General features: G+C 35.7%; 1 protein-coding gene across 1 annotated transcript in view; it reads right to left on the reverse strand.

The window, feature by feature from the left end:
• LOC132123424 (calsyntenin-2-like) overlaps positions 1–15,788 on the reverse strand; it is a 53,074-nt gene that overhangs the window by 28,430 nt on the left and 8,856 nt on the right. The window contains exons 3-5 of the mRNA XM_059534024.1: positions 9,849–10,044; positions 5,464–5,672; positions 5,187–5,336 (exon numbers count right to left, since the gene is read on the reverse strand). Coding sequence (XP_059390007.1) covers positions 5,187–5,336; positions 5,464–5,672; positions 9,849–10,044 — 555 coding nt within the window. The remainder of the gene's footprint in view (positions 1–5,186; positions 5,337–5,463; positions 5,673–9,848; positions 10,045–15,788) is intronic.

A 15,788-nucleotide genomic window follows, 5' to 3' on the forward strand; every position in this document is an offset into this window, starting at 1 on the left:
TGAGAGGTGCAGGAGCAGTGAGAGATGCAGTGAGAGGTGCAGGAGCAGTGAGAGATGCAGTGAGATGTGCAGTGAGATGTGCAGTGAGATGTGCAGGAGCAGTGAGAGATGCAGTGAGATGTGCAGGAGCAGTGAGAGATGCAGGGAGAGGTACAGGAGCAGTGAGAGGAGCAGGCCCAAAGAGAGGGAAAGGTAGAGGTGTAAGAATGCGTGGTGGTGGCATTCCAAGGGCTGCAAGAACAGTAGTCAGTGATGAAATTTGTGCCACTATCATTGACCATGTAATCAACCATGGTCTTTCACTAAGAGAGGCTGGTGAAAGAGTGCAACCCAATTTGAGGCGGTCAACAGTTGCCTCCATTATACGCATCTTACAACAAACCAACAGGTAAGTATTGCATTTTACATGGATTGTTTCTGTTCTCACTTGACATGTCAATAAGGTCATACAGTAATGCATATGTCGAATTTTTTGTCCCTCTAAAGAATGCAACATCTTCCACCCTCTGGGGGAAGAGGAAAGCTCCTAAATAATGATCAAGAGCTTGCCATTGTAGAAATGGTTGTTGCAAATAATGCAATAAAACTGCATGAAATTAAAACTAGAATTGTAGAGGACCATAAAATATTTGATAATATCGATAGCATCAGCCTCACAACGATTATGCGGACATTGTCCAAATACAGAGTGCGGATGAAGCAGCTCTACACTGTTCCCTTTGAGAGGAACAGTGAGAGAGTCAAGGAGCTATGTCCAGGTATAGTGCATGTTCAATTCAATGTCCAGTTCTATAAGCTTTGCACTTTGCAAGTAGGTAACCTTTACAGTAATAGGTTACAGTAAAGTATGGTATATAGTAATGACATGATTTACATAAACTTCGTTTCAGAGAGTTATGGAATTGGAGGCCAACCAGGCCCCTCATGAATTCATATACATAGATGAGGCAGGATTCAATCTGGCCAAAAGGTGTCAACGTGGACGAAATGTAATTGGGAAAAGGGCCACAGTTGATGTGCCAGGACAGAGAGGGGCAAACATTACCATGTGTGCAGCAATTGCAAATGCAGGATTACTCCTTCACAGATGTCAGGTTGGACCCTGTAATACCGAGCGCCTCCTTGCCTTTCTCAATGATCTCCACCAGCGCCTGGTTCCAGAGCAGGATCAGGAGGGTGAAAACATGAGGACCTTTGTAATTACCTGGGACAATGTGGCAAGCAATAACAACATGGTTTGAAGTCCACCCAAGACTGATATGTGTCTTCCTTCCACCCTATTCACCTTTCCTCAACCCCATAGAGGAGTTCTTTTCTGCATGGAGGTGGAAGGTTTATGACCATCAGCCACATGACCAGATGTCCCTCCTTGAAGCCATGGATGCTGGCTGCAGGGACATCACCATTCATGATTGCCAAGGGTGGATCCGACATGCCAAGCGGTTTTATCCCAGGTGCATCGCCTTGGATAATATCAGATGTGATGTTGATGAAAGCATGTGGCCTAACCCTGAAGATCGCAGAGATTAGATACAGTAATTTTGTGCCTGGGTTTTTTTTTTTTTTTTTTTTTTTAGTTCCGCCCCTTTTTATCTGGGCTTTTTGCTGTTGTTTTTTTGTTCATAATGCTCTTATGTGTTTCATGGATATTTTGTTCACTGTAAGCAATACTTTAAAACCTTTTCTGTTCTATCATACCGTTGTTTTTACTGTACCTCCTGCAGTAAACAGTAAAGGAAAAAATTGCTTTTTACTGGAATGCTTTTGAATGTGAACATTATTGTACATTTGGACATACAGTACCTAGCCAAGAAATTTAGTGTAAAACGGTGGATTGCATGTTTTGCATGCAAATACCTGTGAAACTGAAACCTAAAAGTCTATGCAGTTTTTGTAATGTCAACAATAGCCAGTATTTTGAAACCTGGTTTACTTTGATTGACTGCATGTACCTTGTGAGGTGAAAAACAAGTGTTTTTCTTTGACAGAATAATTTAATTTTGAGTCAGATTTCGATTTCGTTTAGCAGTGTATATAGGAAACCACTCATGAGGAGGTGTTTAAAATGGAAAGAGCTTCTTAACATCATTTTAGGCTTTTTTGTTGCTTTTTACTTCTCATCGTGTAGAATGAAACATGTCTGTCTGCTCTCAAATGAGTGGAGAGAGATGCAAGCTGCTTAGCTAATGCAGTTTCTACAGAGACAAGAAGCCGTGAGAAATGCATTTATATTGTATTAGGCAAATTATATGATATTGATAGCAGTTGACTTCTGCTAACTAGGCCAGATTGCTTTTATACTAAAGCTTATTGGAGTTTGCATGAAGCCTAAATGTATCTAAATGAACCAAACACTAAAATCAAACTGATCTTTGGTCTGCATCTAAAGTTTTAAAATGAAAGAATGAGAAGTTCTGCATGAATATTTTTTTTCTCCCATTTAAATGTTGCATGTTATTTTATTTTGTCTTTCCTCGCTGTCTGCAATCATAACAGACCCTTTTTTTTTGCAGCCAGCTGAGCAGCTCTGCTTTAGATGTGTCATATCTTTAGCTAGTAAAACTGATATCAGGAGCTTTCAAAGAACTGCATAATGCATCATGCTGGCTATCATATAAAAGTGTGTGTTAATTCTGATGCAAGCCTCCTGTGGCAATCAAAAGCAAGAAAAAAGCACAAACCTACAGGAAATAAAACAGAGATGCAGAGAAACGGGAGGGGTCAATATATTGAGTTTAAAAGCAAACAAAAATAGCTTCAAGGGAAAAGAAAGAGACGGACAGAAAGTGACAGGAAATTCAAAGCACAGATCTGGCCCTCGTGTGTGTGTGTGTGTGTCTCACTGGATTAATCTGGTTTCAGACAGAGCACCTGTCATGCACAGATCATAGGAAATGTATGAAATTGCTATACCAGAACTGTATTTTGATTGTTTACTCTTTTTTGTGCATTTAAGTGTTAAACATGCATCTAATTTCCACACTGACCTGGTATTATTATATTGATTCATTATGGCAATGAAACAAGTGAATACTCACATGCATTCTAGTGTTGGGGAGCAAAAAACAAAATGGACTGTTATCAAGTTGAGCTGTATGGAGCAAAGAGTCTTAGAAGCTGAGATGCTCTCTTTAATTGTCCTCCTTTTGGATAGATTAGTAATGTCTGGAAGTTTGATTCATTTCAGAGAATGTTTATTCAGATGATTCATTTCAGTGAATCAGTTCAATCCACTGATTCACAGATTGAAATCTAAAAGGTCTGTCAGATTCAAACTGAACTTCAATTCATTTTAAGGTTATTATTACACATGCGATGTAGGAGCAGATTTATCTAAGATGGTTTATTAGTGTTGTTATTGTTAACTAAAATTGAAACTACTTTTTTGCATTTAGCAGACTTACAAAAGTAGAAAAAGGCAATTTGTTAAGAGCCAACAATGATTGTATGTTATAATGTCAGGTTTATTAGACAACTAGATTAGGAGTCTAATAATTAAAATAAAGATTAAATCAAATAAAATGTAAATAAATAATCTTGATGGAATGCTACAGAAAATTACAAAAACTAAAACATAATATAATAATAATAAATATGAATAAAAAACATAAAATTATTAAAACTTAATAAATATATATATGAAAATAAAAAATAATAAATGCTATAATAGTAAATAAATAATATAAAAATAACACTGATAATTATTTAAAACTCATATTCAAATAACTTTACAGCAGTCCAGCTGAACAGTCTCATTAAAAAAGTACACAGATGTTATTATTGCAGTACACTTTCAAAAGGTACTATGCACTATGTACCTTTAACCACATCAACTCTGGGGACCCACCGGTGGGTCCAATATTGCATATGCCTAATTCTCAAAAAATCAAAATAACAGCTGAAGTGGTTAAGGTACTAAAATGCATAATTTAGTGGTAAATAAGCTACAAAGATGTACCTCTAAGCTTTTGTACCTTAGGGTGCCGGCCCACTGACAGCGTTTACCTTTTTTATGAGAGTGTACAGAAAACACTGAAGAATTTACCAAATTAGCTTTCATTGACTCCATCTGCCAATGTATTGGTGAAATTAATATTTGGATGTACCAGAACATTCTTCAGTTAAACAAGAAAAAAATTGAAGTCATAGCATTTGGAAACAAAGATGAAGTGTTCAAGGTGAATGCATACCTTGACTCTAGGGGTCAAACAACTAAAAATCAAGTCAGGAATCTTGGTGTGATTCTGGAGACAGACCTTAGTTTCAGTAGTCATGTCAAAGCAGTAACTAAATCAGCATACTATCATCTAAAAAACATTGCAAGAATTAGATGTTTTGTTTCCAGCCAAGACTTGGAGAAACTTGTTCATGTCTTCATCACCAGCAGGGTGGACTATTGTAATGGGCTCCTCACCGGCCTTCCCAAAAAGACCATTAGACAGCTGCAGCTCATCCAGAACGCTGCTGCCAGGATTCTGACTAGAACCAGAAAATCTGAGCATATCACACCAGTCCTCAGGTCCTTACACTGGCTTCCAGTTACATTTAGGATTGATTTTAAAGTACTTTTACTCGTATATAAGTCACTAAATGACCTAGGACCTGAATAAATTGCAGATATGCTCACTGAATATAAACCTAACAGAGCACTTAGATCATTAGGATCGAGTCAGTTAGAAATACCAAGGGTTCACACAAAACAAGGGGAGTCCTCCTTTAGTTACTATGCAGTTGGAATCAGCTTCCAGAAGAGGTCAGATGTGCTAAAACACTGGTCACATTTAAATCTAGACTTAAAACTCATCTGTTTAGCTGTGCATTTATTGAATGAGCACTGTGCAATGTCCCAACTGATTGCACTGTATTTTACGTGTTCACTGTATTTTATGTAAAATCATTTTCTATTTTTAACTGTTTTAAATTCATTTTAAATAAGTAATTTTTTAAATCATTTACAAAGTTTTAAAATTGCTTGTTTTTATTTTTGTTTTATTATTTCTTCATGACTATTTTACTTTATTTTATGTAAAGCACTTTGAATTACCATTGTGTACGAAATGTGCTATATAAATAAACTTGCCTTCCTCAAAATAGCACAAATTGGTAACTTGTGAATATGGCTTGGTTCCCTGGTTGACCACTGAATCCTGACCATTGCATGCGCAAAATGCACTTCCAGATCTTACCTTGCCATCCAGGTTTGCAAACGGGTTTGACATGGATGTGTACGACAGCGTCCTGCTCCGCTCTCTTCTGACCGCAGTCAAACGCTGTCACATAGATTTTATAATGTGACTTCTTATCAAAGCTCAGGCTCTCTGTGTTCCTGATGTTACCTGCATGTAAACACACACACACACACACACACACACACACATATTTATATAAAGACGATAGCAAAGTGCTCTCTGCATGTGTGAATGTCTTTGTTTATTGTGTGTGTGTGTGTGTGTGTGTGCTGACCGTTGCGGTCTATAGCGAAGGCTGTGTCCTGAGAGCTGATCTGGTAGTTGCAGATCTGGCTGTATTGTGGAGAGCAGTCCTGGTCTGACGCCTGCACCTGCAGAACACTGTCATACACTTTTCCCTCCATCACCGAGCCGTGATACTCCAACTGACCGAACACCGGAGAAAACTCATTCACATCTCCCACCTGCACATGCACCATGGCCCTGAGAAAAGAAAGAGAGAGAGTTTTTTATTGCTTTTTCATTGTCCAGGAGACTTCATGGAGAAAATGTTCTCACCCTCAGGCGAGTACCCTTCATCTAAGATGAAGATGAGTTTGTTTTTCATTGGAACAAATTTGGAGAAATATAGCATTTCATCACTTGCTCACCAATGGATGCTGTGCAGTGAATGGGTGCCGTCAGAATGAGAGTCCAAACAGCTGATAAAGACATCACAATAATACACAAGTAATCCACACCACTGCAGTCCAAGAAATAAAGTCATCTTCGATGTTTTTAACTTCAAACAGTTGCTTCATGCTTAAATATGAGTCCTCTATGCATATTATTGACTTCTCCAGTAGTTTTATCAGAATCAGGAGAGGAATCTGCACAGATCAAGCACTGTTTACTAGCCAAAACAGCTCTATCAAATATGTTGGTGAATTTTGATGTGGGAAGACAACAGGGGATGGACTTGTGCATTGGAAGAAGCGTTATGGATCATGGATGAATATTTTGGCTAGAAGCAATTTTTGTTGTTGTTTTTTTTTACTTTACAAGCTGTTAACTGATGGACTGGACTGATGTGGATTACTCATGATTCATTGTGATGGTTTTATCAGCTGTTTGGACTCTCAATCTGACGGCACCCATTCACTGCAGAGGATCCATTGCTGAGCAATTGATGAAATGGTACATTTCTCCAAATCTGTTCTGATTAAAAACAAACAAATAAACAAACACACATATCTACATCATAGATGTCCTAAGGGGGAATAAAGTTGATATAACTATATTTTAAAGTGTCAACTTGTCTAATGCCTGGTTCACACGGGACGATTTTAAAATTGTCGGCCGATTTTCCAAACCTGAGAGACCCCACACACGGCGATAAAAAATCACGGGTCTAACAGTGTTGGTCATACAGTGTGTGGTGTGCAGCCACACGGCAAAATCAACACATCACACACGAACCGATTTGACTCCCGAGCATTCCCAGGTCAGACGGGAAATCTCGCAAAATCCCTCGAGATCTAACGTGACTTCAGAGTAAACAATCATGGCGGACGAAGAGGATGCAGTGGCCATAGTTTGTCCTTTGTTTGTAACCGAAAAAAAACATAAGAAAAAAAAGAAAAGGCGATTGTCAAAGAAGTGGAGACAAAGTCCTCCATCTCCGACATCCACCGGACTTTCTGGTGCGCCATGCCGCCGGCTGTTTTGATTTTGTTTCCCGGTACTTCCTCGCCGCCTCATCACCTCGCTTTCTGATTGGCTACACGCCACAGTCCACAGGCTGTGTGATCGTTTGTCCTCGGGGGACACCACATATCCCCGATTTGAGATCGGAGTGGTCCCGACGTCCTTCCGAGCAGAGGAGAGCAGTCTTAACACACCACACACGGCAGGAATATCTGATCAGATTATTTTACGATAATCGGAGCATCCTTAAGATTGTCGGAAGGTGTCAATCGGGGCTAAAATCGGCCTAATTATCCTGCCGTGTGAACCAGCCTTTAGATGTTTCTGTTCAGTTTTACTGCTGATTTCAGACTTTAAAACTTTTGGCAAATCTGAGCACAGTTTGCGATATTGTGCTAATTCCTCCAAATGTAAAGTAGGAAACAAGAAACTTTAGTAATGTTTTTATTGTTTATACACACAAACACTGTTTTATTTCTGTTTTATTTTGATTAACAAAGCCATTTTTAATAGTTTTTAGTCAACAATAACAACACTGTTAATGCGTTTAATAATTGGGATTACATGGAGAACAATGAACACTTTTCTCCTGAGAAAAAGACTTCAGGACATGTGTCTCCTCTAGAGCAGAGCTCACTTATTTCTCTAAATTTCCTTCTCTTCATCAGCTTATTAAAATAGCAAGTATATGTCAGGTCAGGTTGGGTTCATCAAGAAAAGAGCATGGTTGTCTGCATTTTATTTTGTTTATTTTGATTTTACTGGAACATATGATAGTGCGCCACATATTTGACTACTGAGTTAAAAGCATATTTCTACGGGGCCTGAAATGAAAAACAGCAACTAAAGCCAACGTAAATAGCATCTATAATGAAAAATGTTCAGGTCAAAAGTCAAAAACTAATAATAATAAAAACGTCTAATAAACTAATAAATAAAAATCTAAATAAACTAAATAGTCTCTCCAAGACTGCTGCTTTATAAATAATTCTAAACTGACTAGTGGGGAGCAGATTTTTATTTATTTTTTTCATGTCATTTTGAGTAAATTCAGACTTTACATTTTAGATTTGCTAATAAAGCTGTGCTGCAGATTTTCTTGCGATTTTTGTGTCTATATTAATTTATGAGAAATGATTTTTTTGTGTTCCAGATCTGAACTACTGTAATTATTGATCTCTGCTTTAGAGGAGACACGTGTCCTGGAGTCTTTTTCCCAGGATAAAAAGCACTAAAAAGTCTCCATTCGTTCTCCATCAAGCAGTGAACATACTATAGAGATCTCGTTTTGTGATTTCTCTGTCCTGCAGGTCATTATAAAGTCTTCGGGGAGAGAAAGATAATTAAAAAAAAAGGTCTAAAGAAAAAAAAACTGCTTGCATCATTCATGTCAAAGACAGAGTGAAAAGTGAGTAATGCTTTGCAAAGGGCAACAGCTCGTCTGAAAAATGATGTGATACAAACACTCCTGCTAATCTGTGCTGTAAAAACCAGAACATACAGTACGCAAACACACATATGTATATGAATTAAGCATGAAATCTCTAGTAAAGCTGTGTGATTTTGCAGCTTTACTCCCCTTTAGACTCCAATATTTCATTTTTATCCTTTATACGTCTGTGTGTGTGAAGAATCGTAGATCCAAGCTGTCAAACCAGAAACAGTGATACAGTAATCCTGTCTGGATTAAAGAGATACAGAGTAATGAGGAAGTCTCTCTCTCTTTTTTTTCTCTTTCCACGATTTCATCACTAACCTCATTTCTATCTCACTCAGTCACAAATGTCTTTTTCATTTTGTTTCAAAGGAATTCGGTCTAGCTCACTGCATTAGCTCTGTTAAAGCATCTTTATATCTGCCGGTGAAGAGAAGCGCCTTTGGCTCAGTGTTTATTTGCAGCTCTCAGTCTGCAGGTACACAGGTGCAGCGTTCACTGTAGAGCTCTTAAAAGCTCTTAATGCCTGAAGGTCAGACACCTGCTGTTCATAGTCACTACTGAGATAAAAAAAAACTAGATTTTTGAGTGGCAGTTCAGTATCCTACAGTTCTGAAAAAAAAGAAAGAAAGAAAACTGTGAGGCATCTTTAAATTCTGTATATATGCTAATGTAAGAATAAGACTCTTATGCTCAACATACGGTAAAAATGTGAAATATTTTTACAATTTAAAATAACTGTTTTCTATTTTAATATATTTTAAAATATTATTTATTTCTGTGATCAAAGCTGAATTTTTAGCATCATTACTCCAGTCTTCAGTGTCACATAATCTTCAGAAATCATTCTAATCTGTTATTAATAATGCTTGGCTTTTTACCAATGTTTTTTTTTTTTTTTTGATAGAAATCTTATCTAACATTTTTATTGACTTTGCTGGCACTTTTGAGCAATTTAAAGCATCCCTAATGAATATTAATTTGGCTTTTTAAAACTGTACTTACCTCAAAATTTTAAATAGCAGTTTCCAAAAAAAATATGTTTTCAACATTGATAATAATCAGAAAAGTTTCTTGAGCAGCAAATCAGCATATCAGAATGATTTCTGAAGATCATGTGACTCTGAAGACAGGAGGAATGATGCTGAAAGGATCAAAGGAATACAAAGGATACAATGTTGTTTTGGATTGTAGTTACATTCCACAATATTACCGTTTTTATGTATTTTTAATTTAATAATGCAGCCTTAGTGAGCATAAAAAGACATAAATTAGACACCAAACCTTTTTTTTTTTTTTTAAGTTTCAACTACCAAGTAGCAGGTGCGTGAATTAAAGGACATAAAAAAACAGGGCACTTTTTTAAAAGTAGGAAAATAAAAAAATCTTCAATGAAACTGTGAATAATAGAGAGAGGTGAGTCAAGCACGGATGAATCATTTTAGAAATAGTTCACTGTGTTCCTTTCAGTTCAGAAACATCACAAACATGAATCAGACTGAGGAGGAGAACATGCATTTCTTTAAACACACACTGACTTGTGTGATCTCTTCTCTCCGTGTCCCTCCGGTCCTGTGCCACAGTCACGTGCTTGAATGATGAAGGTGAACTCTCTGTGACGCTCGCAGTCGATCGGTCCACTCGCACACAGACGGCCCTCTCCGGACGTGCGGTTCAGAACCACAGCCTCGAACGGCGTGCTGACACCCTGCACGTGAAAGCCACAGATTTCTCCTAAAGAGTAAGAAGACCACAGATTAACACTTCCATTCTTTTCACCAACTTTCTTGTTTGTAATCTCAGGCTCTTTATAATCCCATGTTTTGCAGTGACTGAAAGGGGCGAATTCTTTACTTTTCTAGCTCTTTGTGGTTTTCCCTTTGTTAAATTGTCAATATAAACATGAACTGCCAGACAAAGTATGGAATAGTTAAGTTTTTAATGTTTTTGAAAAACAGTAATATTATGAAATATACTTACAAGTTTTCTACTGTGATACGTTTTAAAATGTAATTTATTTCTGTGATGCAAAGCTGAATTTTCAGCATCATTACTCCAGTGTCACACGATCCTTCAGAAATCATTCTAATATGATGATTTGCTGCTCAAGATTCATTTCTGATTATTATCAATGTTGGAAACTGCTTCATGGTTTTGTGGAAATCACGATATACTAACATTCAAAAGTTAGTTTTTTTTTATAAAGAAAGAAATGTATACTTATATTTAGCAAGGAAAAAATGAATTTATCAAAACTGACAGTAAAATATTTTATAATGTTACATAAAAATTCTAGTTGAAAGAAATGCTGTTCTTATGAACTTTCTATTCATCAAGGAATCTTGGAGAAATGCATCACAGTTTCTACTTTGATAATAATGAGAAAAGTATGAATAATTAAGCAGCAAAAGGCTGGAGTAATGATAAACAAATAAATTATAAATTATATTTTACAGTATATTAAAATATAAAACAGGTATTTTAAATTGTAATAATATGTCACAATATTGCTGTTTTAACATATTTTTAATCAAACAAATACAGCCTTGGTGAGCATATGAGACTTCTTTCAAAAACATAAAAAATAAAATTATTCCAAACTTTTCGACAGCAGTATAATATCTATTTGAAAAACACTTATAATGTTAGTCAAGTTGACATTGTCCCCAGTTCTCATATGGAGGTGATCTTGGCTTGTAAGAAACCACCTAGCAACCACCTACAACACCTTAGCAACCACGGAACACCATAGTAAATGAGCACTCACTTTTGGTGAAATCTATTAATATGATTGTGTGTGTGTGTGTGTGTGTTGTGTAAAACAGCACTGCTGTCCAGCACAGATAAGAGTATTCTCCATCTCTCCTCTCTTTGATCTTCAGAGTAAACCCATATTCATCACATATACAGAACAACAGAGAGAGGAAGAGCCAAAGAGATGGAGAAAAAAGCAGCAACCCTTTTGCTGAATAATATTTCACAATCTTTCATTGGCTATGTTTCTGCATGTGTGAGTGCATGAGACTAAACATGAATAATAGTGTATCCAGGCGTTAAAAAAGCAAGCATTCAGACGTATGTGTGAGTTTTAGTTTGTTCTGTTTTTTTAAGCTTTGCTTTTATCAAAATGCGCTGACACTGATATAGTAAGGGGGTGTTCACACAGCATGTGCTCTTGCCTTTATTTTGCACTGTTTTTTAATGAGGTATATATATATATAATTGCAAGCTTTATCATACTGAATATTGAATATATTGCAATATTGATTATCGTGACAAATAAATTAATAGATGGTCAAGAAATATTGATTTAAGTTGGAATTATGTTAAAGAAGGAGACTGTGGAGTGATATGAGGGAAATGAATGATGTTTTCCTGAGAGCTGTGCAATAACAGACAATAGTTTGTGCACTAACGTATAGAAGATGTGTAGATTGGACACAAACAGACCCACTGACTCGTGATATTCAGTATCTGTGATATAAATATATGATCATCCTATGCTTTATAGTCATAAATATTGCTGTAGAGATGATCATAACAGTGTTCATTACGAAGGAATGAAAAATCAGTATTGAGTGAATGAATTGAAGACTGGATCACTGAAAGCATTCACACACACACACACACACACACACACACACACACACACACACACACACACACACAGTATATGTGTGATTGACAGCTGTCAGCTGAACACAAACCTCAGAGAGAGAGAGAGAGAGAAAGAGAAAGAGAAACCCCTTAAAAGATAGAATTCCAGCTTTTATCTTTTCCTGAAGTCTAACTGTTTCTTCTCTCACTTTTTCTCTCACCATATTCTTTAAACCAGTGTCTCTCAACTGTTTTCACTTCAGAAAAGACTATATTTTTTGTGCATTTTATAAAAAAAAAAATAATGTTTTTTTATTTATTATTATTTAAATATATTAATATTGAGCCTTCATAAACTGTAACAATGTGCAAAATTATTCATGTAAAAATACTGAAAAGGAAAACTGGACTAAATACCAATTTCTAAACATCTCTCTCTGCAAACAATAATTCATAGCACAATGCAAACTAATTAGGAATATATCTTTGTGTGTGTGTGTGTGTATATATATAGACACATATTAACTTTGTGATGTTCTCTTAATTTTTATCGAGGTTTAGAGCATTCCAATGTATATGTTGCCATCTGTCTAATTTAACTGGCATCTAAGTGAATGGTGAGTTTTTGAGTTTGACGGGACACATGACCTTTGACCTCAACAACAAATGACTATTTACTTTGCTATGCATGATTATTAGCTTTAGTTGCTTGTTATTATCTGCATTTATCATTTTTTAAATCAATACTGACCTGTGACCCACTTACGAATTTACAATTGCTTCGTTTAGTTTTCAAAGTGTAATTATGATGCATTTGCCTTTAAATCAATAACATATTTTCCATAATCTTCAAAGCTGTGCAAGCATGAAACTGCTGCTGTGATGACCAGTGAGACAATGTTTTTGTATGGTTAAAAAGAGTGTGTAAAAAAACAAAAAAACAAAACAAAAAAACCATTAAATACAAAATGCTATTAGCAGAATATATATTGTTTGTGTGTGTCTTTTTGTAGGTATGTTTTTAAATGTCTCTTATGTGTTTGTGTGAGCTTTATCAAAATTCATAAAGCTTTATTGATTTTAAAGCCACCTATATTGAGGTTTCAGTAACCATAACATCATCACATCTAATTATATAGTTCAGATGAGCTTTTGAGATAACTAAACAACCATTAAATAACTACAACATGCATTATTATTTTAGAAAAAAATAATAATAATAATTTTGACACCATTACTCTTTTTACCTGCTGCTGAATTGCATGCACATCATTGTAAGACATCACTGTCAATGTCAGCTATTGACACTTTTATGCATAAAGAAAGCATGGCTACGCAGACACTGAACACTGACACTGAAACCTCTGTATTGTTACTGGGACACAGCCAGATTTTAGTGTGTCTCATTTACTGCCATGTGTTTGATCAAAGTTAACAGAATCCGAGCAGCTGTGATTTATACTGTCTGATACTGTCCCTCTTAGAGACAGAGCATCTTGAGGGAGTCGTATACACCTGCACTCGCAGTGACCCCTCACACACACACACACACACACACACACACACACACACACACACACACACACACACACACACACACACACACACACACACACACACACACATTACTGAACGCTGTCTTTTATCATTCAAGTGCCTAGTGAGCTTCGACATGCTTTCTCTCCTTTCCTCGGTCACTCATGCTTTCTTTCACTTCAATCACTTATTCCCCTTTAAACTATAAAGACAGTAACAAAGAAGAAACAGTGCTTTTTATAAATATAAAATATATACAGTAATGTAATATAATTATATTTTATATATAACATATAATATGAACTATAATTAAATTATTATAATACAATATAATTATATTTTATATATAAATATATTATTAAATATAATTTTATATATATTTTTGTAATTAAATGTAAATATTTTTCAGCCTATGAAAATGAGATTTACATCCTTGTATATTGCACCCATCAAAAAAACATCCAGTCCTTTTTGTGCCCATTCACTGGCAAATGGTCTATATATATATATATATATATATATATATATACATATATATATATATATATACACATATATATATATAATTTTAATATTATACAGTATATTACAGTATGCATTTTTATTCAATATAAAATTTTATAATAATAATAAAAAAAAAACATTTTGCAACCTATGACAATGACAATTTTCAGCTGATTTTTCATGCATATTGCACCTGTCATAAAAACAGTTCCCATTGTGGCAACCTACTGGCAAATTTTTTATTATTAATCTGAAACAACATTTTTTTAGCATTTGGCACTTAACAAATGTTATTTTCAGATGCTGGTGCCTTAAAGTGGTTAAGAGACATTTCAGATGGAATACATAACTTCAGTCTAAACAGAATTACTGGATTTATCACCGTTATAACCATAACAGTCCCTGCCTTTGGTTCGTATACCGTCTACTGTTCTTTATTTTGAGGTAAAGTTCTTTACAGTGTTTATGATTAAAACCTATCAAAGCATTGTTTAGCAACTACATGATGAATCTTGCATTTGATCTAGCGTTCACAGCAATCACTCAGCTCTTTAAAAACACTGCTCTGGTACAGCGTTCAGCTCAAATCACTGGAGCATTACACCCATCAATTATTCAGCACGTTGATTTGTAACCTGCCAGCAATTACCCTCTTAACAAACTCAATCTCGCTTCAACATAAATTACGCCCTCTTAATTAATTACTCTTCATCGTTGGTTGCTGAACTTGGCTTAATGTGATTAATGGCTTAATGAACCATTAATCACACTTTATATTTAATTACATTTATAGGTATATTACCTGTAACACACATCGGAGACATTTTGAGTGTCAAACACAAACCTAATTCAGTCAGATCTGTGCTTTTACATGCATGGATAATGTTTTCTTAGTTCAGTGTGTTTTCATAGTTTTCGTAAGCATGGTTTATGAGGACACTTTCTGTGTCCCCATAAAAAAAACAAAAGGCTTAAAAAACATATAAAACGGCACTTAATGATATTGACAAATTGCCAGTAGTTTTTTATTTTAATGTAATAATTAAAAATATATCACATTTATTTTGTCCCTGTTAAAACAGAATTATTTAGCTTGTTTTTGGTGGTTTAATATGAAGGATATTACACTTGATCTGTATTTTTATGTTTGATCAAACTATAACCTAGAACCCCTTTATCCCTTCTGTCTTCCTCCTCTCGGTGTCTGCATTATGTACACTAGTTAATTAATTTCCTTGTCAGAATACAGTCAGGGATGTTTGTGCAAAGGTCACATGTGGCATTAAATCACATGAAAGGATACTGAATGTTGGGGAAGATGGGAACAGGTGGCGATAAAACATTTGTGTGTGTGTGTGTGTGTGTGTGTGTTAGATGTCAGGGATCTCAGTGTCTTTCTGAAGGGTTGGGTCTCTTTCAGCAGCAGCTGTCTGACTAGAATTCTGCCAGTATAAACTCCACTAACGTTCCCCAAAGAACTCATTTATTTAGGTGGAATAAGAAAGAGAAGAGATTGTTAAATCTGGTAGTATTTTACGAAGAGAACACTAAATCTTTAGAAATGGAAAAGTGCTAGAGGGAGGAGTAAAAAGAAAGACTTCCTTTTAGAACTATGCCAATTGTTATTTTTAGTTTTAATTAATTCCACCTGAATCTTTTTAAATTGCTTTGAGATGCTTTAGAATTGAAAGTTTATTTTGATTCCAGTCTGAAACGATGGATGGATGGATGGATATAGACAGACAGACAGATAGACAAATAGATAGATAGATAGATGCAGTGCTGGTCGTCTGTGTGTGTGTGTGTGTGTGTCCTCAGGCAGTGACTCAGTTTAAGTGTAT

This window comes from Carassius carassius, chromosome 41 (genome assembly GCF_963082965.1).
Source record: "Carassius carassius chromosome 41, fCarCar2.1, whole genome shotgun sequence".
NCBI classification, from domain to species: domain Eukaryota; kingdom Metazoa; phylum Chordata; class Actinopteri; order Cypriniformes; family Cyprinidae; genus Carassius; species Carassius carassius.